The following is a 23429-nucleotide window of genomic DNA, read 5'->3' on the forward strand; positions in this document are numbered from 1 at the left end:
TCAACATAGTACAAATTAGTATATAGTACTTATATATGTATTTAGTAGGAAATCATCTTCAGCCTATTAGATTCATCCAACGGTTCTAACTAGAACATTCTATGATTCCCAATGAAGTACAAAAACTAACGAATAGGGAATGATATCATGAAATATCTGTAACCTAATATATTTTAGGTTTCCTATTTTAACACTGATAATAATTAGTGTGAACACAATTGAATTATCTCTGATGTAGTATATCAGTAGCACATGTAGTGAGGCCCGTATGCCATTTCAAAATCATAATACTTTAAAGCAATCAACATTTTGCATATAATTTACCACCAAACCATATCAAGGCTTACTTTAATTAAACTTAAATACAAAGCGTAAAACACAAACACACACGCAAACACAGACCAGAAAGAACTTACCACTAAAGAAGAAAAAAGCCACCTCTCCCCCGCTGTTTGTTGTGAACGCAAAGACAGAGAGCACAATTTAAGGCTAAAGGGCTTGGTTAGACCCTCTTCAATGCAGGGATTTGTTGATTTTGTTAACTTCTAAATATTACTCATAAATATAAACACCAAGTAAATGACGGGAATACCTATATTTCAAGATGAAGGGCCCATCGCATGCACTGCATGCAGATCATCCAAATTTCAGCGAGCAATTATACTTGTAGAAACTTGACCAACTTCATCAAGAGTTCATGACAAATATTAAGGAAAGTAATAAAAACGAGGCAAATAACTCAATACTCTTATACGATTATTTGTCAAATAGCCACTTACACTGACTTGAGATCCTCCGCTTACAGATAAATCTTTAAAAACATTTACACTAAACATGACTTCTAATATTATGCATTCTTCATATTGGTAAGTCATAAATAATGCATAATTTAGTTGAGTTATCCAAATGATGAATAAGTTGTAAACTAGAAATTTATTAGTATTTGCAAGTCATTAAATAAATTTAGTTGACAACTAACTCAGGCCTAATGAAGCTTGAGCCAGTGCAAAAAGTCTACACATAAAGATCCTTAAAGGATTCAAAAACATTAATAGCAACGGGTTGTTCCAAATATCGTATTTGTGCTCTTGACGAAGCTCTAGCATATTGCAACATCTCCTCTGCAATCACCAATGCGAAATCCTTCGTCACATAATCACTACGATGAATGGACATTGTTTTTAGTAACGGAGCGTGAGCAAGTAGAAACTTGACTAGCTTTAATTCAGCTCTGAAACCTATGAAATTACTGAATGTCACAATTTCAAGCCGATCCATAGAAAACCCTTCAATATCTTTTACCAGAAAATTCTCGAGATCGTCGTCATAAACAACTTGTATGGGCACTTCAGCCTAATAAGAAAGAAATATAATACAACTGTCAAAATGTAGCTGCAAGTGATAGAAAAATGAGTTTAGGCACCTATGTGATATGACTCACCGAGATATTTAGTTTGCACAAGTTGGGAGCACTCCGAATCAAACAAAGCAAACAAGAGATCATATCCAATTCATCAAAAAATATTTGAGATATATCTAGAGTCTTTAGGTAAGGCAGCGGTTGAGAGAGTTTATTCGGAGAACCTCCTGCAGCCAAGTACTTTGAAACATGTTGCAAACAAACAGCATAACCAATTAGACATTGAAGGGTAATGCAAAATTACAATAGATAATGTAAATAGGATCTGAATGTTACCCGAGTAAATTCTCCAGCTATATAGATCTTTTCAATTTTATTTAAGCTATGGAAAATCTTGACCAAACTGACTGTTACAGTTGGCTGTAGTGCACACCTATAACACAAACTGCAGGAAAATTCTGTAAGATTTTGAGGACCGAGGTTTTCAAACCCAGCTAAAGATACTTGATCACACATTTGCTGTAGACATTTGAGTTTAGGAGCGAAGAAGTTGGTATGAGAGAGTCCATTGCAAACTACCAAGGTCAACTTCTCAAGCACAGGGCAATCAAAGATGCATTGTTTTGAAATAGCAACCTCAATTAGCTCAAGATTTGTCAGATAAGTAAATCCTCCAGATGCAGATGTGTAGGGAAACCAAAAGCTTATAAGCCTCAGATGAGTCAGATCTAGAGAAGAGAAATGATGTGCCGTGAATTCTCCACGCCTCCAGTCCTCTAAACTAAGTTGCTTGATACTGTTCCTTGCGAAAACCGGAATCCACTGATCAATATAATGATGGATTACTGAAGAATCGCAACCCCTTAGAAACTTGAGCGAAAAATTGACAATTGAACCATTGTGAAGTAAGAGCACTTCATTTATGACGCTAACAAATTTAAGCGCCTTCAATTCAGGATCCGGATATTGGCTCAATTTATCCTTCATTATATCAAGGAATTGATCATTAAAGATTAGATTCGGAATCATGGTCCATTCACGCCTCCATCTTTTTGACAAGATACTGGTCCTTACCGCATCTTGTACGGGCAGAAGACCTAAGATCTTTTCATTTATGTTCCCGGGCAGCTCACTGATTATATCTTTCTTGATACATATGACTTTTTTCCTACTAAAGTCCGCCATCCTCTTCTGCAATCAGCAAAACACTAACCTCTTCAGTTAACTTGATCCATCCGATATACCTAACTAGTTTCATATTAAGTTTTAGTCCTGCCTAATATTACTGACCTAATAACATTAATTTAAGTGTTGATATCTACGAGATTTTCATACTACATTTAAGAGATGCATTACTTACAAAAGTAGCACGAGATTTCTACGCTGTAGCATATTAATAAAATAGTCTCGCGGCATTTAAAAGCGTCTAATGCATTTACCTAGCAAGGATTTCCTGGTGGCCCTATTATATCAATATTACCAGACTTGTAAATTCAAATTATCGAGCAAAACAACTACCGGTACCAACTATATTATTTGGGTGGGACGTGTAAATTAGTGAAGGTAAAGGAAACAGAAGAAAACATGACAAAGTTAGTAGACTTACCGAAATTAACGAAGAATAAACATTATTTTAGGAAATGTTAACATTTGAACGAGACATTTTACAAGCAATCGGGACGGAGGGAGTACCCCAAATTAAACTCACATGGAACAAAATGACAGTATCATGCAATTCCAAGACTCGAAAATAAAACATATAATAACTTAAATTGAAAAATAAGCCTGATATATATATATATAAGCAAATAAAATATATAATATTACTGACCTAATAACATTAATTTAGGTGTTGATATCTACTAGATTTTAAAACGAGGTCTAAGATGCATTGCTTCTATAAGTAGCACGAGATTTCTAAGCTGTAGAATATAAATAAAATTGTCTCGCAGCATTTAAAAGCTTATAATGCATTTACCTAGCAAGGGTTTCCTGGTGCTCCTGTTCCTTAGATCAATATTACCAGACGTGTAAATTCAGGTTAATCGAGCAAAACAACTACCCATACAAACTATATTATATACTTCCTCCTTCCTTTTTTAGTAGTCACTTTTGATTATCAAATTAACCCAATTTTAATTAAAATTTATGTATATTATATTATTGAAATTACTTTAAAAAATTATATCATTGAAAACTACAACTAATTTATTTTACTATGTAATTTTCAGTATTTTAAGATAATAAACAAACGAGTATCAAAAGTTGGTCAATTTGACGGAAAAGTCAAACGTGACACCTTTTTAGGGATGAGAGAGTAACATATACACAACAATTTGATGTCCATGCGTTATTAAAGAGTTCCTCTCCAATTGTTAATATTTGGATTGCACGCAGAAATTAGTGACGGTAAAGAAAACAAAAGAAAATCGAAACTGGCGAGGAATGATACGTTTTTTTAGGAAATGTTAAGAATTGAACGAGACATTTTAAAAAACAATCGGGACGGAGGGAGTACCCCAAATTAAACAAACAAAATGAGAGTATCGGGCCACTTGGAAACTCGATAATATAACATATCAACACTTAAATTGAGCAATAAGCCTGAAACATAGATAAAAACCAAACATAGACATATATATAAGCAAATACAAAGAAAGAGAAGGTTACCGAGGGTTGTTGTCGACAGAAGACAGCTGTCAGCCGGTTGTGACTCCCGAGTGCTTTCTTCAGTCTTCACCTAAACATACGAGGAGGAAAGTAACTTGGTTTTATACAGATTTTTGTGGGCTTTGTTAAGGCCCATTTAAGCTTCCACAAGTATCAGGTCATCAGCCTAAAAGTCCATCGCGGAGAAGTCCGTGCGTGTAATGGGCTTTATACAAATAATAATAATTTATTAGCTGTTGTAATTTGTTTTCCAAGTATATAGATAAGCTAATCACCAAATGATAAATTCGGTATAAACTGTATGACTTTTAAAATTTAAGTTAAAATTGGGTTACACGGTTTAAGTATCCGATTTTTTCCTCGTATTAGATAAGTAAAAATTCTAAAAAAATTCTAATTTTTATAATTTTTCATGGCTGGGTTGGGATAAAAATAGCTCACGTCAAAGCTAAATCAAAACCGAGTTAATGCAATTTTTATATTTTAACAAATTCTACTAAATCAATTTAAATAAGACAAATGCAAAGTATGAACATTGTTGGAGCAAGTCCAATTCAATACTATAAATGCTGTCATTTTTATAATTTGAAACCAAATATCAAAAATTTTAACTCCAAAGAAGTTTTATACTTAGATGCAAATATGCATATATGCATCCTTGGTTCTAAATTTGAAACCAATGATGCATTTATGCATCTAGCCATATCATCAAATTACTATAAATGAGATGAATGTTATTGTGCTTTAAATGAAACTTATGGGAACGTGACAAAATTTAGGTAAATTAGGAAATATTTGGTTTTAAAATGCATCTAGTATTGGAGTTGAAGTTTTGTTTTAACACCAAAAGACATTTTTTGATGCCAAATTATAGTAATAACTATAGCTATTTTGCATATTGCATTAGACTTGCTCTTATGAGTGGGCAAGTATAAATTTAAGTAGGTCCAACTTGATTTTAAGACCTCGGAGTTCACACAAAGTCACAGTTTTAAGCTGATCTTGATACTTTTGTAACCGGATAAGTTAAAAGATGTAGAGAAGGTAAATTTGGGGAAGATGAAGTTGTATTTCTAAAATGTTCAACTTGAGATTACATTCCGTTTCTACTAAATATATATATAAAAAGCCTTTTTTTAATCGGAGGTAACCCGCAACCGTTACCCTTTGGGTGCGCACTGGGTAAACCCTACGGGCTATTACAAAACTTTGACTCTAACTAATTAGAGTTGACCATAATATCCAGCTATATACTCCACATTCCAGTTGTATATTCCAAATATGAGGAGTAGTATCTAACATCCCCCTCAAGATTGAGGGTAAAACAAATTACACACACCAATCTTGGAGAGAAGATAACGAAGAGAAGCAGAAGAAAGAGACTTTGTAAACAAGTTAACAGGTTGATGTGAAGTACCAAGATGAGTAGTTTGAATAACACCTTGAACCGGATTATTACGAACAATGTGACAACCAATATCAATATGTTTCGTACGTTTGTGGATAACTGGATTAGCAACAATGCAGAGGGCGTATTTATTATCATAGTGCAGGGTAGTATGAGTGAGCTTAGGACAACCAAGTTCCTTAAGTAAGGTGAGGAGCCACTGCAGTTCACAATAGACATCTTCCATGACACGATACTCGACCTCAACAGAAGTGCGGGACACGGTTGATTGTTTTTTCGACTTCCAGGAGACAAGGAAGAACCAAGAATAATGCAAAAACCAGTTAAATATTTTCTGGTAGTAGGACAGGTGCCCCAATCTGCATCAGAGTAAGCAGTCAATTTAAATGGAAAGGATGCAGACAATAGAATGCCTTGACCAACCGTTCCTTTCAAATAACGAACAACCTTGTAGGCAGCATCCATATGACATACCTTAGGAGCAGAAAGAAATTGAGATGATATATAAATTGGATAAGAAATGCCAGGACGTGTGATGGTGAGATAAATGAGACGACCAACAAGTTAACGATAGGGAGAGGCATTAGTCAGAAGAGGAGAAGAGAAATTGGATAGAAGAGTACGATGTTGTTCCATAGGAATAACAGAGTGTTTGGCATTAGTAAAAACCGATATCACTAATGATATCTAAGGTATACTTACGTTGATTTAAGTAAATACCCTTAGAGGAACGTGCTGCTTCAATACCAAGGAAGTACTTAAGAGCACCAAGATCTTTAATCTTGAAATGAGAAGCCAAGTGTGTTTTAACAGAAGTAATAGGGAAATGATCATTACCGGTAAGCAGAATATCATCCACGTAAACTACAATAGAAACTATAGATTATTTCTGATGAAGAACAAAGAGGCTATAATCAGAATGAGTTTAATGAATATTAAACTGAAGGAGAACATAACAGAATTTGGAGAACCATTCACGAGTAGCTTTCTTCAGACCGTAAAGCGATTTGATTAATTTACAGACAAGAGGAATAGTGTTAGATATATTTGATAATGTCATGACTAATATGATTTGTGTTTAGTTTTCAGATCTTACTTAACAAGACAAATCAGTACTTAACTGGAAATCAGTACTTATACTGAAGTCAGAACTTAAGTTTTAAGAACTTAAGTTATCAGGACATATTTATCAGGAGATAATATCAGGACTTAAGGAGACTTTCAGATAAGAAAGGCGGCTGATTGAAAGGAAAGAAGATCAAGACAAACGCAAGAAGAGATATGCATGAAGAAGGAATTCTATGAAGAATAGAATACTTGGAAGAAAAGATAACTAGTTGATATATTTTAGGAAGTAGAATCATATTCAATATCAATTAGAATTTATCTTGTAACTGTGTAGTATATAAACACAGACATAGGGTTTACACTATATGTGTTATCATAATCGAAGTTATTATTCATTGTAACCCTAGCAGCTCTCGTGATAAATTGTTCATCACTGAGAGAGGACAGTTTCATATTATAACAGAGTTTATTGTGTTAAATAAAATCTGTTTTCTGTGTTCTTATATTCGATTTGATTGTGAAAAACATTGTATTCAACCCCCTTCTACAGTGTATATGACCTAACAAGTGGTATCATAACAGATCTATTAACACACAAATAGTTTAAGATCCAAAAATAATCATGTCTGAAGAAGAACAAACTCCAACCAAGCCCACCAAAACTGAAGAACCTCCAAAGACTCAAATCCATAATCGATATGAGACTATTAGAGTTCCCATACTGAAACCATCTGAATATCCCATATGGAGGGTGAGGATGTCTATGTTTCTGGAAGCTACAGATCCAGAATACCTTGACAGAATCAATGAAGGACCACACAAGCCAACCAAACTCTCTGTTGTAGTTGCAGGTGAACCAGCAAAGTCTGTTCCAAAGAAGAAGAGTGATTACACTGCTGAAGATATCTCATCGATTGCTAAGGATGCTAAGGTACGACACTTGCTGCATAGTGCCATTGATAATGTCATGTCAAATAGGCTAATTAACTGCAAGACTGCAAATGAGATGTGGGATGCCTTGGAGACAAGATGCCAGGAAACTGATTCAATTAAGAAGAACAGAACGACTATACTCACTCAAGAGTATGAGCACTATGACTCAAAATCTGATGAGTCATTGACTGGTTTATATGACAGATTTGTCAAACTCTTGAATGATTTGTCACTAGTTGACAAGGAATATGATCTTGAAGATTCAAATCTTAAATTCCTGTTAGCTCTTCCTGAAAGTTGGGATTTGAAGGCCACCACTATAAGAGACAACTATAATCTTGAAGAAACAACTCTTGATGAAATTTATGGGATGCTCAAGACTCATGAACTTGAGATGGAACAAAGAAGCAAGAGGAATGGAAGAAAATCAAGGACAGTTGCTCTAAAGGCTGAGGAGGAATCCCCCAAAGAAGCTGCCTCAAGAAAAGGCAAAGGAAAATCTCTCATCACAGAGTCTTGATGACTCAGAAACTGAAAAATTACCTGAGATGGATGCTGATGAAGAGATGATGAAGCTGTGTGCTCTTATGGTGAAAGGAATCACAAGGATTGCATACAGGAAATTCAGAAAGGGAAAGAAATTTTCCAGGAAAGGTGAAAGTTCTAATAAGAAGGGTTTCAGAATATCTGAAGGCAAAGGAGGAAAGTCTGACAGAGGAGATTACTCAAATGTCAAGTGCTACAATTGTGGTGAGAAAGGCCACATATCTCCTGATTGCAAGAACGTGAAGAGTGACAAAGGCAAGGCTCTTGTCACAAAGAAGAAAAGCTGGACAGACACTTCATATTCTGAAAGTGAGGTGAACTATGCCTTGATGGCAAATACTGATAGCAGTTTTGATAATGCTGAGTTAAAGGTACCTCAAACTACTTATGCCTTTCATATTGATGATATTACTGAGTTGAGAAGATATCTTAAAACCATGTTCATTAGTTATAGAGATCAAACTTTAACATGTGAAAGATTAACTTCTGAAAATCTTGCTTATAAAAAGAGGAATGATTATTTAGAAAAAGAGTTAGTCATGTTCCATCAAACTCAGAAAGATTGAGATGATGCCTTTTATGTTAGGGATGAAGTACTTAAAATAAATGAATCTCTAAAAACTGAGTTAGAAAAGGAAAGAGAGATTATCAGGACTTGGACTAACTCTGGCAGAACAACTCATAATTTGTTAAGTAGTGGAAACTGGAAAGAAGGCTTAGGTTATGGGGATGATAAGAATGATAAGGGAACTGTAGAAATTGAGCCTATAGTTGTTAAACAAAAGCCAAAGGTAAATCCTGTTAAGTTTTTAGCTGTAAAGTCTGATATTGATAAATCAGAAGTTAAAGAGAAATTAACTTCTGACAAACCAAAACAGGATAAGCCAACTGAAGTTAATATATGCTTAATGACAAAGAAGCAGCTTAAGCATAAGCTGAAAGATGTTAAGAATGTAAACAAGGTAAACTCCCTAGGAAAAATAGGAATGGAAAGGAAGGTGTGAATAAAAGTAATGATTATAAGCCTGTTCCTAATGCTCCTAGAAAGAAATGTCATAACTGTGGAAATTCTAACCATCTGGCTTCTTTTTGCAGGAAAAATAAGAACATAAACTCCTTACCTTCAAAGTCAGGAGTTAAGAGTCAGTCGGGAGTTTATATTAGATATAGGCCACAAAATCCTTGTTTTCATTGTGGTAGTTTATGGCATTCCATTTATACTTGTAAGGAATATCATAGTTTGTACTATGATTATTATCAAATAAAACCTTCTTTAAAGAAAGTTAGTATTATTCCTTCTAGTATAAGTTCTGATGCAAAGTCTGATAGTGTAAATACTGATAAGAAAAATGTTAACATAAACTCTGATGCTAAATCCGCTGCAAATGTTAACAAACTTAATAAGGCCAAAGGATCCAAGCAAGTCCGGGTCCTTAAAACTAATCATTAGTGGTCTTTGTGATTGCAGGGCAACAGGAAAAACATCCTAGTTCTGGACAGTGGATGTTCAGGACATATGACTGGAAATAAAGCCCTGTTATCAGACTTTGTGGAGAAAGCTGGCCCAAGTGTTTCTTATGGAGATGGCAACATAGGAAAAACTTTGGGATATGGCAATATCAATCGGGGGAATGTCATCATTGAAAAAGTAGCTCTAGTCTCAGGATTTAAACACAATTTGCTGAGTGTTAGTCAAATCTGTGACAGAGGTTATCATGTGGATTTTTTTGAAGAACAGTGTGAAGTTGTAAGCAAATCTACAGGCAAAGTTGTTTTAAAGGATACAGGCATGGTAGTATTTATGAAGCCAGGCTTTCAACAAGTACTGATGGTTCTGCAATCTGTCTGTTGAGTAGAGCATCAATTGAAGAAAGCTGGAATTGGCACAAGAAACTCTCTCATTTAAATTTTAATAATATAAATGAATTAGTCAAGAAAGATCTTGTGAGAGGTTTGCCAAAATCAGTATTTGCTCCTGATGGCCTTTGTGATTCCTGTCAAAAGGCAAAACAAAGAAAATCTTCATTCAAGAGCAAGACTGAATCTTCAATTCTTGAGCCTTATCACCTACTACATGTTGATCTATTTGGTCCAGTGAATGTCATGTCTATTACAAAGAAGAAATATGTTATGATCATAGTGGATGAGTTCACCAGATACACATGGGTGTATTTCTTGCACACAAAAAGTGAAACTACATCTATCTTGATTGATCATGTCAAACAACTGGATAAAGTGGTTAAAGACTCTATGAAAATCATAAGAAGTGATAATGGCACTGAGTTCAAGAATTTGATTATGGAAGAGTTCTGCAAAGACCAAGGAATCAAGCAGGAATTCTCTGCTCCTGGAACTCCACTGCAAAATGGAGTGGTTGAAAGAAAGAATAGAACTCTCATTGAAGCTGCACGAACTATGCTTGATCAAGCAAAGCTACCAACCTATTTTTGGGCTGAAGCTGTGCAGACTGCTTGTTTTACTCAAAATGCAACACTCATTAACAAGCATGGAAAGACACCATATGAGATGGTGAAGAAAAAGAATCCAAATCTGAAGTATTTTCATGTATTTGGATGCAAGTGTTTTGTTCTTAAGACTCATCCTGAATAGCTATCCAAATTTGATTTAAAAGCTGATGAAGGAATTTTTGTTGGATATCCACTTTCCACAAAAGCCTTCAGAGTCTACAATTTAAGAACAAGGGTTGTCATGGAATCTATCAATGTCTCTTTTGATGATAAGAAGATTACAGGACTTGAAGATTTCAATGATCATGATCAGCTGAGATTTGAGAATGAAGTTTTAAATTCTGATACTGTAAATCCTGACAGTCTAAATCCTGCAACTGCAAACTCTGATGGATTAAACTCTGATGTTATTGAATCTGTGGTGACTACGCCAAAGGAAGATGCACCTGTGCAAGGGGAGCATACTGAAGATACAACCACATCTCAAGAAGCATCAGAACCTACAACTGGCTCTTCAAGTTCTGATTCATCAAGTTCTGATGAGCCAAGTTCTGATAATACTGGGAACTCCAATTTTGAAGGATCCAACTCAGAGAGCATAATTTCAGGGAGAGCATCAGAAAAGGTTGATGAAGACAGCATAGATCATGGGGGAGCATCCAGTTCTAGAGAAAACCTTCCATCTGCAAGGAAGTGGACTAAAGCACATACACCTGACTTAATTATTGGAAATCCTGATGCAGGTGTTAGAACTAGAACAGCTACATCAAATAAATGTCTCTATCACTCTTTTCTTTCTCAGACTGAACCAAAGAAAGTGGAAGAAGCTCTTCAAGATGCTGATTGGGTGCAAGCAATGCAGGAAGAGTTAAATGAATTTGAAAGAAATAAAGTCTGGACCCTAGTACAAAGACCAAAGAACAGATCTGTTGTTGGTACAAAGTGGGTGTTCAGAAATAAAACTGATAGTGATGGCATCATTACAAGGAATAAAGCAAGGCTGGTTACAAAAGGATATTCTCAACAGGATGGAATCGATTATGATGAAACATTTGCACCAGTTGCTAGATTGGAAGCCATAAGGATATTTTTGGCTTATATTTCTCACAAAAAGTTTACAGTCTTTCAAATGGATGTAAAAAGTGCTTTTCTTAATGGAGAATTGGAAGAAGAAGTATATGTTGAACAACCTCCAGGTTTTGTAGATTCAAAATTTCCTAATCATGTCTACAGACTTGACAAAGCACTTTATGGCCTTAAGCAAGCTCCAAGAGCATGGTATGAGACATTAGCTCAGTTTCTTATGGAAAGTGGATTTAACAGAGGGACTATTAACAAAACACTGTTTTATCTCAACCATGGAAATGACTTACTTTTGGTGCAGATATATGTTGATGATATCATTTTTGGTTCTACAAATGACAGACTTTGTAAAAGGTTTGCCAAGCTAATGCACTCAAGATATCAAAAGAGTATGATGGGAGAACTTAGCTATTTTGTGGGCCTTCAAGTCAAACAAAATGAAGAAGGAACTTTTATTTGTCAATCTAAGTACACCAGAAATTTGGAATGCAAGATTGTTCAAGTGCATCCACTCCTATGGCCACTGCAACAAAATTGGATAAGGATACTGGTACATTAGTAGATATTACTGACTACAGAGGTATGATTGGCTCACTACTCTATCTAACTGCAAGTAGACCTGATATCATGTATGCTACCTGTCTTTGTGCAAGATTTCAAGCAGATCCAAGAGAACCTCACTTAACAGCTGTGAAAAGAATTTTCAAATACCTTAAGGGTACAGCTGATCTGGGATTGTGGTATCCTAGAGAATCAGACTTTAAGCTAATAGGTTACTCAGATGCAGATTTTGCAGGATGCAAAATTGACAGGAAAAGCACAAGTGGAAGCTGCCAATTTCTTGGAGGCAGATTAGTTTCTTGGTTTAGCAAGAAACAGAAGTCAATTTCCACATCAACTGCAGAAGCAGAGTACATTACTGCAGGAAGCTGTTGTGCACAGATTCTTTGGATGAAGAATCAATTACTGGATTATGGGTTAGAATTTTCTAAAATCCCTATTTACTGTGATAATCAAAGTGCTATTACTATGACAGGTAATCCAGTTCAACACTCAATGACAAAGCACATCAGCATTAGGTACCACTTCATAAGGGAACATATGGATGAAGGTACAGTGGAATTGCATTTTATTCCAACAGATCAACAACTAGCAGATATCTTCACAAAACCACTATCTGAAGCAACCTTTACAAGATTGGTAAATGAACTTGGAATGGTTTCAGGTTCTTTTTCTAAATTTGCTTAGTTTATGTTCTGATACATCAGACTTTATGATCAGTATTTACAGATATTACTATCTTTGTGAATTCTGTGCCTAAATTGAAAATTTGCTTAAATGCTGATTGTTGATTGATGTGAATCTCTAAACTCTGATAGTGATATGAATGTTTCTATGACTATTCAATCCAATGAGGATAATTGTGCTAGATGCTGAACTAGTAGTCTTTAATATACTAAAGATCCCATGTCTGAAGTAATTGTTTATGTGGAAATCTCTTAACACAAGCAAATTCTGATATTGAGCTTAGTTAAGTTTACTTTGTGTATCTTATTACTAAGTCAAAAACTAGACTAGTGCTTCTTATTTGTTAAGTTCTGATGTTAGTAAATCTGGTGAATGAACTAAGTGCTGATAAGCCTCACTTATCAAAAGAAAAAGAAAAGAAAAGAAATAAAAATCAGGTACTCATTTGAGATCTAGAGTAAAAATATGGAAGGGAAGACCCAGGTGCATTGCTGGTATTAAGTAATATGCATTAGAAAAGCAACATAAAATTTTCTTGGTGACTTTTCACACTCTATGATTACTGGAGAAATACTCTGATAATAGCATAAATTCTGATAAACAGTTGTGCCTCACTTACACTGAGAAGCCACTGTAAAAAGGAATTTTAAAAGATGCATAAAATGAGCACAAAACAGTTGAGGTGGACTCATGCATGAACTCATTCTATAGTAGACTTCAGAAAAATGACAGATTTTAAGCAAAGTTCTTAGTTATGCCTTATTTCTAAGATGTACTGAAGTGAATTAGACTTTACTCTTTGTCTGATATTTAGCTTAATGCACACACATACACTCCATATGAATGATGAAAATTACTGTGGTGATAAATGCTATTTTGGATGAACTGTTTAAGTGTTAGTTGCATAAATTTTGAGGACAAGTTTTGATGGAAGTTCTGATGATTAAGTTCTGATGTACCCATATCAGTATTTGTGTGAAGAATTACAAGAATAAACATTCACTTTTCGAGTTAAGAAGCCATATTCTGATGACTTTTAAATTCTGATAATAATCAAGTTCTGATGCTGACGTGGCAGTGTTTATTTACTTGGTTTATTTTTGGTCATTACCTCAACGGTCACATTTTTTTGAATATTGGTTTATGTGAGATAAAGTAGTAATAATCATTTGTTTAGTAGGAACAGTTTTTTTAAAAAAAACTAAACGTGCAAAGTCATAATTGCTTATTTACCGTGCACATTAACTTTTGCATTAACTGCTGCATGTTTGACAGGTGTAAAGCAGTAAAGGTCTGTTCCACTCCTCATTAACTGCTATAACGTGGGTTGTTTAAGTAAAAGAGATAAAAGATTTTCAAATCTTTTATTCATATTTTTATTCTATATCACTTTGTCTCTTTTCTTATTCTCTCACATTTTCTGACGGTTCACTCTACAGACATTTCAACAAACACCTTTCACGCAAACAAGTTTCTCACTAATTTTTGATGGCGCCCAAGGATTTAATTGTTGATGAAGCCAAGTTTGTACCAAATAACTATGCTGCAATCTTGAACAAGGCTGAAGCTCCATCAGATTTGCACTTTGTGCAAGATTTCTTAGCAAATAGTGAGATTGGGTATGCTTTGACCCAACCTCAAGCCATTTCAAGCCAATAAGTACCGACATTTTGGCAGACTGGGATTTTTGATGATGGTGGTGCTACTGGTACTCCAAGCGTCGTATTTGAAGTAAATGATGTTGAACATGTTGTTACTCCTGGAGCAGTTCGCAAAGCTCTCCACTTACCAGAAGGCTATACATTCTCAATAGTGGAGGACCCTGTTCTACAGCATCTTATGGCCAGTTTGGGTTATGAGCAAAGTTTGGGAAAGCTTGGACAACTGAAAATAGCAAATATCAGGAAAGAATGGAGTTTTTTCTTTGATTGCATCACTAAGGCATTCGCCAATAAATGCTCCAACTTTGATGTTATTCCAATCATGAGTCAGCAAATCGGGTATGCTCTTATTCATCAAACTCACTTTGATTTTGCAAGTGTTGTGCTAGGTTTCATAGGGGATATGATGACAGAGGAGAGGATTGTAGTATACTTTACTAGATTCTGTCAGCTTATATATACGTTCTGTGTTGATGAACCCCAACCTACCACTGATTTAATTCCACCTTTTAAGCTTGCAAAAAGGGCTTTTAATGATTTGCTAAATGATGACATTAAGAAACGAGTGGTTAGACCCTTACAAATACCTCAGTTAGTGAAACAGATACTGGTAAATGCTGATCCTCAAACCTACACATCTGTTTACCTTGATGTTCAACCCACATCCCAGCCACCACAACAACCATCAGAACATACCACATCTACACAAACACCTCAAACTTCTCAACCTCAACCTACTCAACCCTCAATCAGGACATATTTCAAACCATCACAGTCATCTCAATTTTAACCTTCAGCACATCATGTGAAGCCTTCATCTTCCAAACCCAAGAGGACTAAGACAGTACCTCAGACTCAACAGAAGAGAAGGAAACTTGTTCTGAGAGATGAGTCAGACAATGAGGAACATGTTCCCATGTCTGAACCTGTTGGAGTAGAAGCTGAGAAAATCTCTACTCAGAAAGACACTGTAACTGGGAGTTCTAGGCCTCTCAAAAGGCTTAGAAAGCTAAATCCTGATGATAAAGCTTCTACAGTGTCTCCACCCTTGAAGAAAAAGAAAAAGCAAAGAGCTCACAAGGACACAGTTGGGTCAGTATCAGAAGATGAGGAAGCAGCTAAGGAAGGGGGTCAGGAATCTCTGATCCCAACAGAACTAATTTTTATTGAATTACTTCCTTCAGCACAACCAGAAACTGTTCAAGACAGAGTGCTTACTCCTCATGTGTCACCTATAATTGAACAAGTACATACTGATGACCCAGGTACAAGTGCTGAGATTGATATTCATAACTTGATTGTGCCTGGGGTTTTGTACTTAGAAGCTCCACCAACTCAAATGACTCCACTAACAACACCCATTCTAGATGCTGATTTTAATGAAGATATTCCTACTATACCAATTCTAAATCTGGATGATGAAAATCAGATTTTAGGTGGGCATCAAGGTTTGGCTGTTGATCAGAACTTAGTTGGAGATCAGCACTTAGAGGATGATGTTGAAGCCTCAATAGCCTCTCATACTATTCTTTTATCATAGAATGCTGATGATGCTGATTCTATAAGTTCTGATGCTGCTAATGATGAATTTACTGGTGAAGCTGTTGCCAATGTAGATGCTGATGCAGCTGGTCCATCAGGACATGCACCTCAATAAACTCCAAACAAAGCTGAATTAATCAAGAAGTTTGTTAGAGAACAGGCACCAGTACCTTGGAATGAAACTCCTAGAGGAAGGGAGTGGACTAAGGAATGGAACAAAGTTGATTTTATTCCTTTTTCAACCATACTTGCTGACCACTTGACCAAAGCTGATGAGATGCTACTCAATGATGATTTCAAGACACAGCTCAGAGTTACTGCACTAAGTACAAGGCACCTTCAAGGTCAATAATCTGTAACTCAGGCCAAGGTAGACAAGATTCAAGAATCCATAAATCAGCAAGATATGCTTGTCAAGCTGGACAAGAAAAGGTTTTTCAAACCTACCTTTGACAGAGTTGAGTACATTGAGAAAACTCAGGAGAAGCAACAGGCTCAGATTGATGAAATTTTGAAGAATCAAGCTTCTCATCAAAATCAACTCAATGAGATCCAATCCTCATTGGAATTGATTATCTCTCTTCTTTTACCTGCTGATGCCAAAAAGGGGAGAAAGTAATTAAGTCCAAATGCAAAACTGTTAAGACACTGAAGGGAAAAGATGATGAAAAAGATGACCAGGGAAACTCTGGAATGGGTGGAGGTCATGGTCAAGGTAAAGGTTTTTCATCAAGCAAAGCTGGAACTATAAGTCAAAGAACAAGTTCTGATACTGGGAGAAGAATAAGTTCTGACACTGGTAAAAGGATAAGTTCTGATGAACATCTGGAACTTGATGAGGAAATTTCCAGACAGTTATTTCTGAAAGAAAATCCAGGAATGGACTTTGAGAGTCTAAAGGAAGAAGAAGCTAGACTTAAGTTAGAAAAAGTCAACTTCAAATATGAAGCTTCTGTTGTTGAAAAGAAACTTCAACTTTCTAAGGCTAAAGGCATTGTGATAAAAGAAAGGACAAATCCTGAGGCAACTAAAGCCAAATCACAAGTGGAGATAGATCCAAGGTCCAAGGGCAAAGAAAAAGTTGATGAACCTGTAAAGGTTTATGTGCCATTTGTGGATGAAGAAATATCTTATGAAGATGCTAGCCTTACTCTGATAAAAAGGAAGATTTCTCAAACAACCTCTGACATGGCTCATGTTGTTCAGAGTCAAGATATAGTAAGTTCTGATATAACAGTGAAGCAAGCAACCTCTGACTTAGCTCAAGTTGGCTTGATATCAGGAGATAAGGAAAGGGAAACCTCTGAAATTGCTCATGTTAAACATTCAAAGTTACTCCTACCAGGATTCACCAAAGCTAAACAGACTCAATCTTTGAAGACTGCAACAAGTGGTTTTGAAGCAAGAGTTATTACAGGAAAAAAAGCCAAAGATAAATCTGGATTGGGTAGTGCTTATGAAAGAAGAATACAGAACATAACCAATGATCCAACTTTCTTAAGTGAACCAGGTGTTGGAGCTACTCCTGAAAGATTGAATCAGCTTCAATCTGTACAGATGGTTTACCATACATTTTTAAAAGAACACATCTTGTTATATTTTATGACAGATGGAAGGGTATACCACATTAGGCAGAATGCTATACCACTGAAGTATTTTGAGGAACTGGAATATGTTCTATTCTTACTTCAAGTGAAGAACAGATTAACAGATGGTGCTGCAAATTATTTGAAGACTCAAATTCAAAGACAAAAAAGCTTTATTCTGTAAAGTCTGACAGCACATATTGTCCCAAGTACAGAGATCACAAAGGTGATATTGTCGAGATGAAGCCTAACTCTGCCAAGATCATAACTACTTTTCTGGGTTATAAGGTTGTGGAATTCAATCTTGAGTCTGACAAGGCATATTTAATCAGACTAGATCAGGACATAAGGAAAGCTAGAATAAATGATCTCAGGGCTGCTATCTTTCAAATTGGTGAAGATACAGTTGAATTGAAGAATGCTAAAAGGAGGATGATTAATGAACTGGAATATGCTGAGAGATGTTTGTTAAAGAACTATCTCAGGACAACTCCTGATATCAAAGAGATCGGTAATTAAAGCCAAGTCAAAGATCTACAACTGCTTAAATTCTGATGTGTATACTGACTGAAGATGTTATCAAACCTTGAGGATGGTAAAGCTACAAGGACTGTAAGTTATAGTTATCTAGTCAAATTTTCATGCATTTGTACTTAATATTTTTGACATCATCAAATATCCGTTAAACTTGTATATTATGCTAATTACAAGTTGGGGGAGATTGTTAGATATATTTGATAATGTCATGACTAATATGATTTGTGTTTAGTTTTCAGATCTTACTTAACAGGACAAATCAGTACTTAACTGGAAATCAGTACTTATACTGAAGTCAGAACTTAAGTTGTCAGAACTTAAGTTATCAGGAGATAATATCAGGACTTAAGGAGACTTTCAGATAAGGAAGGCGGCTGATTGAAAGGAAAGAAGATCAAGACAAACGCAAGAAGAGATATACATGAAGAAGGAATTCTATGAAGAATAGAATACTTGGAAGAAAAAATAATTAGTTGTTATATTTTAGGAAGTAGAATCATATTCAATATCAATTAGAATTTATCTTGTAACTGTGTAGTATATAAACACAGACATAGGGTTTACACTATATGTGTTATCATAATCGAAGTTATTATTCATTGTAACCCTAGCAGCTCTCGTAATAAATTGTTCATCACTGAGAGAGGACAGTTCCATATTATAATAGAGTTTATTGTGTTAAATAAAATCTGTTTTCTGTGTTCTTATATTCGATTTGATTGTGACAAACACTGTATTCAACCTCCTTCTACAGTGTGTGTGACCTAACAAATAGCAGAGTTATAATGAAATGACACTACATAACTTGGAGGTAATGACATGTAGACCTCCTCTTGTAATTCACCATGAAGGAAAGCATTCACAACATCCATCTCAGTGACAGGCCAACTATTTGCAGCAGCAAGATCCAATAAAATACGAACAGTAGTCATCTTTGCCACTGGGAAAAAGGTGTCAAAATAGTCAAGACTTGTCGCCTGATTGAAACCCGTAGCTACAAGACGTGCTTTATATCTATTAAAAGACCCATCAATATTGTATATTACTTTATTTAACGACTTACACCCAAATATGTTCTTATTGAAAGGGAGATGAACAACCTCCATATTTTATTGGCTTCTAAAGCTGCCAATTCAATAGCCATAGCTTCACACTAGACACTGAGCTTACTAGCTTGATGATAGGTCTTTGGTTCATAAATTTGATCTAGATTTGTGAGGAAACTCTGATAAGGTGTAGTGAATGAAGTATAGGCAAGATGACATTGGGACTGAGAAGTCAGATGAGTTGGTAAGTTTGTGTAATCGGCAAACTTGGTAGGAAGCTTTTTAGATCGAGTGGGCCTTAAAATAGGTAAAGACACAGAAATCTAGGGAGACTGAATTAAGTCTGTACTAACAGGAGGTTGAATTGTATATGTGACTGGAACAGAGACAGTACGTGTCTCAAAAGTCATAACAGGAGAGTCAAGAGTAATCTAATGATCTTCAGAAAATAGAGGAGAGTCTGTTGAAAATAGAGTAGGAGGAGAGAGACTTGAGAAGCCCTGAAAAGGAAAAACATCCTCAAGAAATATGACATCTCTGGACAGAAATACTCTCTTAGTCGCAAGATGTAGAACTCTATAAGCTTTGGTACCAATAGGATATCCCAAAAAACATATCTAAGAGTTCTGTTAGTAAACTAATCTTTATGTGGACTCAAGTTTGTACAATAACAAAGAAGGCCAAAGACCTTAATGTGGTCATATTGAGGTTTCCGGTTATATAGCACTTCATAGGGTGTATCTCCTTGAAGAAGAACAGAAGGGGTTCGATTATGAAGATATGTGGAAGTGAGGAGACAGTATCCCCATAAACTAATAGGCAAATGAGCTTGTAACCTTAGAGCTCTAGCTATATTCAACAAAGATCTGTGTTTACGTTCAACCACCCATTTTTTGGGGTGTATAAGGGCAGCTAGTGTGATGAAGTATCCCAAGATAATTCGTTACTATACTAAGTGTAGAATTGACAAATTCAAACCCATTGTCTGATCTCAAAAACTTGATCTTAGTTTTAAAATGAGTAGTCACATAAGCAAAAAATGAATTTAAAATAACAGGTACAATACTCTTATCAGCAAACAGAAATGTCCAAGTAACTCTAGATTTACCTTCAACTATGGTTAAGAAATAAGAACAATTTTCATGGGTCTTATGCCTATATGGACCCCAGACATCTACATGGATGAGATCAAATAAATCAGGAAATTATGTACTACTTACATGAAAACACATCTTGATTGTTTGGTTAAATGGTAAGTATCACATTTAGAAAAATCCAAACTAGATGAAGGTAATAGTGCTGACAAATACTTCATAGAGGATGCAGCAGGATGACCAAGCCTAGCATGCCATAATTCTGACTCTCGAGAATTCTTGTAATCAACAGTTTGACACTGACTAGTAGTATTGATCGAAGGAAGTGAACGTGGAAGAATATACAGTCCACCTTGAGTACTACCAATCTCTTTGACCATCTTCAAAGAAGAGTCCTAGATAAAACATCTATGATTGTCAAATGAGATCACATAGTTGTTATCTTGAGTAAGTTGAGAGACAGATAGAAGATTATATGTGAAAGCAGGCACACAAAGGACTTTATCAAGAATAAGATCAGGAGCTAAAACCATTTTGCCAAAGTGAGTAATATCTACAGTATTGCCATTGGGAAAATGCAAAGAAGAATGAAAAGATTGTACATCAGTAAGCGGAGATAAATGTGGGGTAATATGGTCAGTTGCTCCAGAATCTAGAATTGACATCATTGATGTTGTGTCTTGACATTTGCATAATCTGCTTGCACTGTATATCAGACAAGGTATTGTTGTCGCTTGATCCAGAGATAGAAATAATGTCAGTAGATTCAGTAGATGGCACAGAAGTTATAGATCTATCAACAACAGTGTTATGCACCTGCGGCTTACCCTTCAGATTTCTAGGTTTAGGTTTAGGTTTTCCATACATCCTATGCCAATCAGGATAACCATGTAGATAGAAGCATTTGTCCCTGATGTGAACGGTATTTTGACAGTAGTCACAGTACAGATTAGAAGACTCAGGGTTAACCTTCTTTACGGTCTTAGCACCTTTATTTCCATAATCACTATACTGCTTAACAACCATATCATCGTTCTCAGAAAATACAGAGGTAACTGGTGATATTTCATGTTGATGTTCTTCCTGAAAAGAATATTATACGCTTCACAGAAGGTGCATGTGAGATCATCAGGATATGACCTCGAGTAAAATATCACTAAATTATGCATGAAGACTGGATCTCATGAATGTAGTCAATTTGAGATTGATGTCACAAGTATAATGCGAACAAATACATTTAGGCATTTCAGCAAGCGACTCTAATTCATCATTTAAAGCACAAAAGTTGGTGAAATAAGCCGAGATTGACATAATTCCATGAGTAAGATATGTAATTTCTCATTTCAGATTGAACAACTTTGGAACATTTACATGAGCAAAACTAGTAGCAAGATCATTCCAGATATCTTTTGCACAATTCATGAACATTATACTTTGCCTAATCTCAGGAGAAACAATATTCATGACGTAACAATATCATTACATCGATTCCAGTACAACAAATAATTTGAAGCAGCAACATGTTTAGTATATTATCCATCAATGAAGCCTAATTTGAGTTTGGATGACAGAGAAATTCGCATAGATCTGCACTATTGACTATAGTTATGCTCAGATAAAGTGATGGTGACAAGAAGCATACCTGGATGATCTGAAGGAGAGAGATAGTAAGGATGATTATAATCAATGACAATTGATGTTGAACCAGTGGAAGTTGAGCCTTGAGCAACCGATGAGTATGTTGTCGCCATTGACGAACTTGAATTTAGAAAATAGAGGTACAAAGAAGAGATGTAAAGTGTGGAAATAATGATGAATTGATGAGCCTTAAAGCTCTGATACTATGATACTTTTGTAATAGGAGAAGTTAAAAGATGTAGAGAAAGTAAATTTAGGGAAGATGAAGTTGTATTTCTAAAATGTTCAACTTGAGATGACATTCTGTTTCTACTGAATATATATACAAATCTTTGACTCTAACTAACTAGAGTTGACCATAATATCCAGCTGTATACTCTACATTCTAGCTGTTTATTTCAAATATGAGGAGTAGTATCTAACAGATCTATGGTACAATCTTCAGATACTTTTACCCAATAATTCTAAAGATTTCCTTCAACAGCATGTCCTTCGTCCCAACTCACCTAATGATTAATTTATATTCTGAAAAAGTCAAATAATAACTTTGTCGATAGACTGATACATAATAAGTTCAAGGGTACTGATCTCACCGAGATATGTAGCTTACACAAGTTAGGAGCACTCCGAATCAAATAAAACAAACAGAAAACCTCAGATGAACGAGTTAAATTTATATCAAAGATATTTAAACTCTCCAGGCAAGGCATTGGACTACAGAATCTATTTAGACAACCTCATGCAGCTAGATACTTTGGAACATGTTGTAAACAAAAAGCACAAATTTTGAGATTATTTGATGAGTCGTGTAAAAAACAATAGAAAATATAAAGATAATCTGAATATTACCCCAATAAAAATTCCTAAAGAGAACTTCTCAATTTATGTAAGCTGGCTAGAACCTTGTCCAGATTTGATGCTTTAATGTATGTTGGCCAGCAAAATATATTCAAACCAAAAGAATATTCTTTGAAGTTTTCCATCCAAAATAAATTAATTTCCCTTGATACTTCATAAATGCATCTGAGATTAGAAGCATGGAAGTTGATAGGAGAAAGTCTGGTGCAATTACGTCTGGTGCAATTACTCAAGGTTAACTTTTCAAGCACATGACACTTGTAGATGTTTAGCTCGAAATTGGATACTTTAAATAGCTCAAGTTCAGTTAGACAAGCAAATTCTACTAACGTTGGTCTAGAATCAAACCAGAATCCTGTAAGCCTCAATTAAATCGGACAGTCTGAGGAGGAGAAATCAAACCATATATTTTGAGCAAAAACATGTGTCTCTAGGGTAAGATGCTTGATACTCTTTCTTGAGAATAATAATTCCCATTGTTCAACGTGATCACTGATTGTTTGAGCATCACAATCATTAGGAAACTTAATAGATAATTTTAAAATATTATTGTTGTGGAGCTCGAGAACTTTTTTTATCACGCTAACAAATTTTTGTGCTTTCAGTTGTAAATGATGATAATATTGACTCTCTTCCCATGTACCCATACATGGAGGAAATTTGTAATTATGTTCTGGTAATTA

The 23429-nt window shown here is 35.4% G+C and overlaps 1 protein-coding gene across 1 annotated transcript; it reads right to left on the reverse strand.

The window, feature by feature from the left end:
* Positions 1-914: 914 nt before the first annotated feature.
* LOC141692378 (F-box/FBD/LRR-repeat protein At1g13570-like) lies at positions 915-22183 on the reverse strand. The gene is made up of 5 exons (XM_074497192.1): positions 21893-22183; positions 4031-4235; positions 1697-2551; positions 1442-1600; positions 915-1353 (listed from the first exon to the last, which is right to left on the reverse strand). Exons 3-5 carry the CDS (start codon positions 2543-2545, stop codon positions 1015-1017), a joined length of 1347 nt encoding a protein of 448 aa, XP_074353293.1. The 5' UTR covers positions 2546-2551; positions 4031-4235; positions 21893-22183; the 3' UTR covers positions 915-1014.
* Between the last annotated feature and the right edge of the window lie 1246 nt (positions 22184-23429).

The sequence above is a fragment of the Apium graveolens genome, chromosome 10 (genome assembly GCF_009905375.1).
Source record: "Apium graveolens cultivar Ventura chromosome 10, ASM990537v1, whole genome shotgun sequence".
Lineage (NCBI taxonomy): Eukaryota > Viridiplantae > Streptophyta > Magnoliopsida > Apiales > Apiaceae > Apium > Apium graveolens.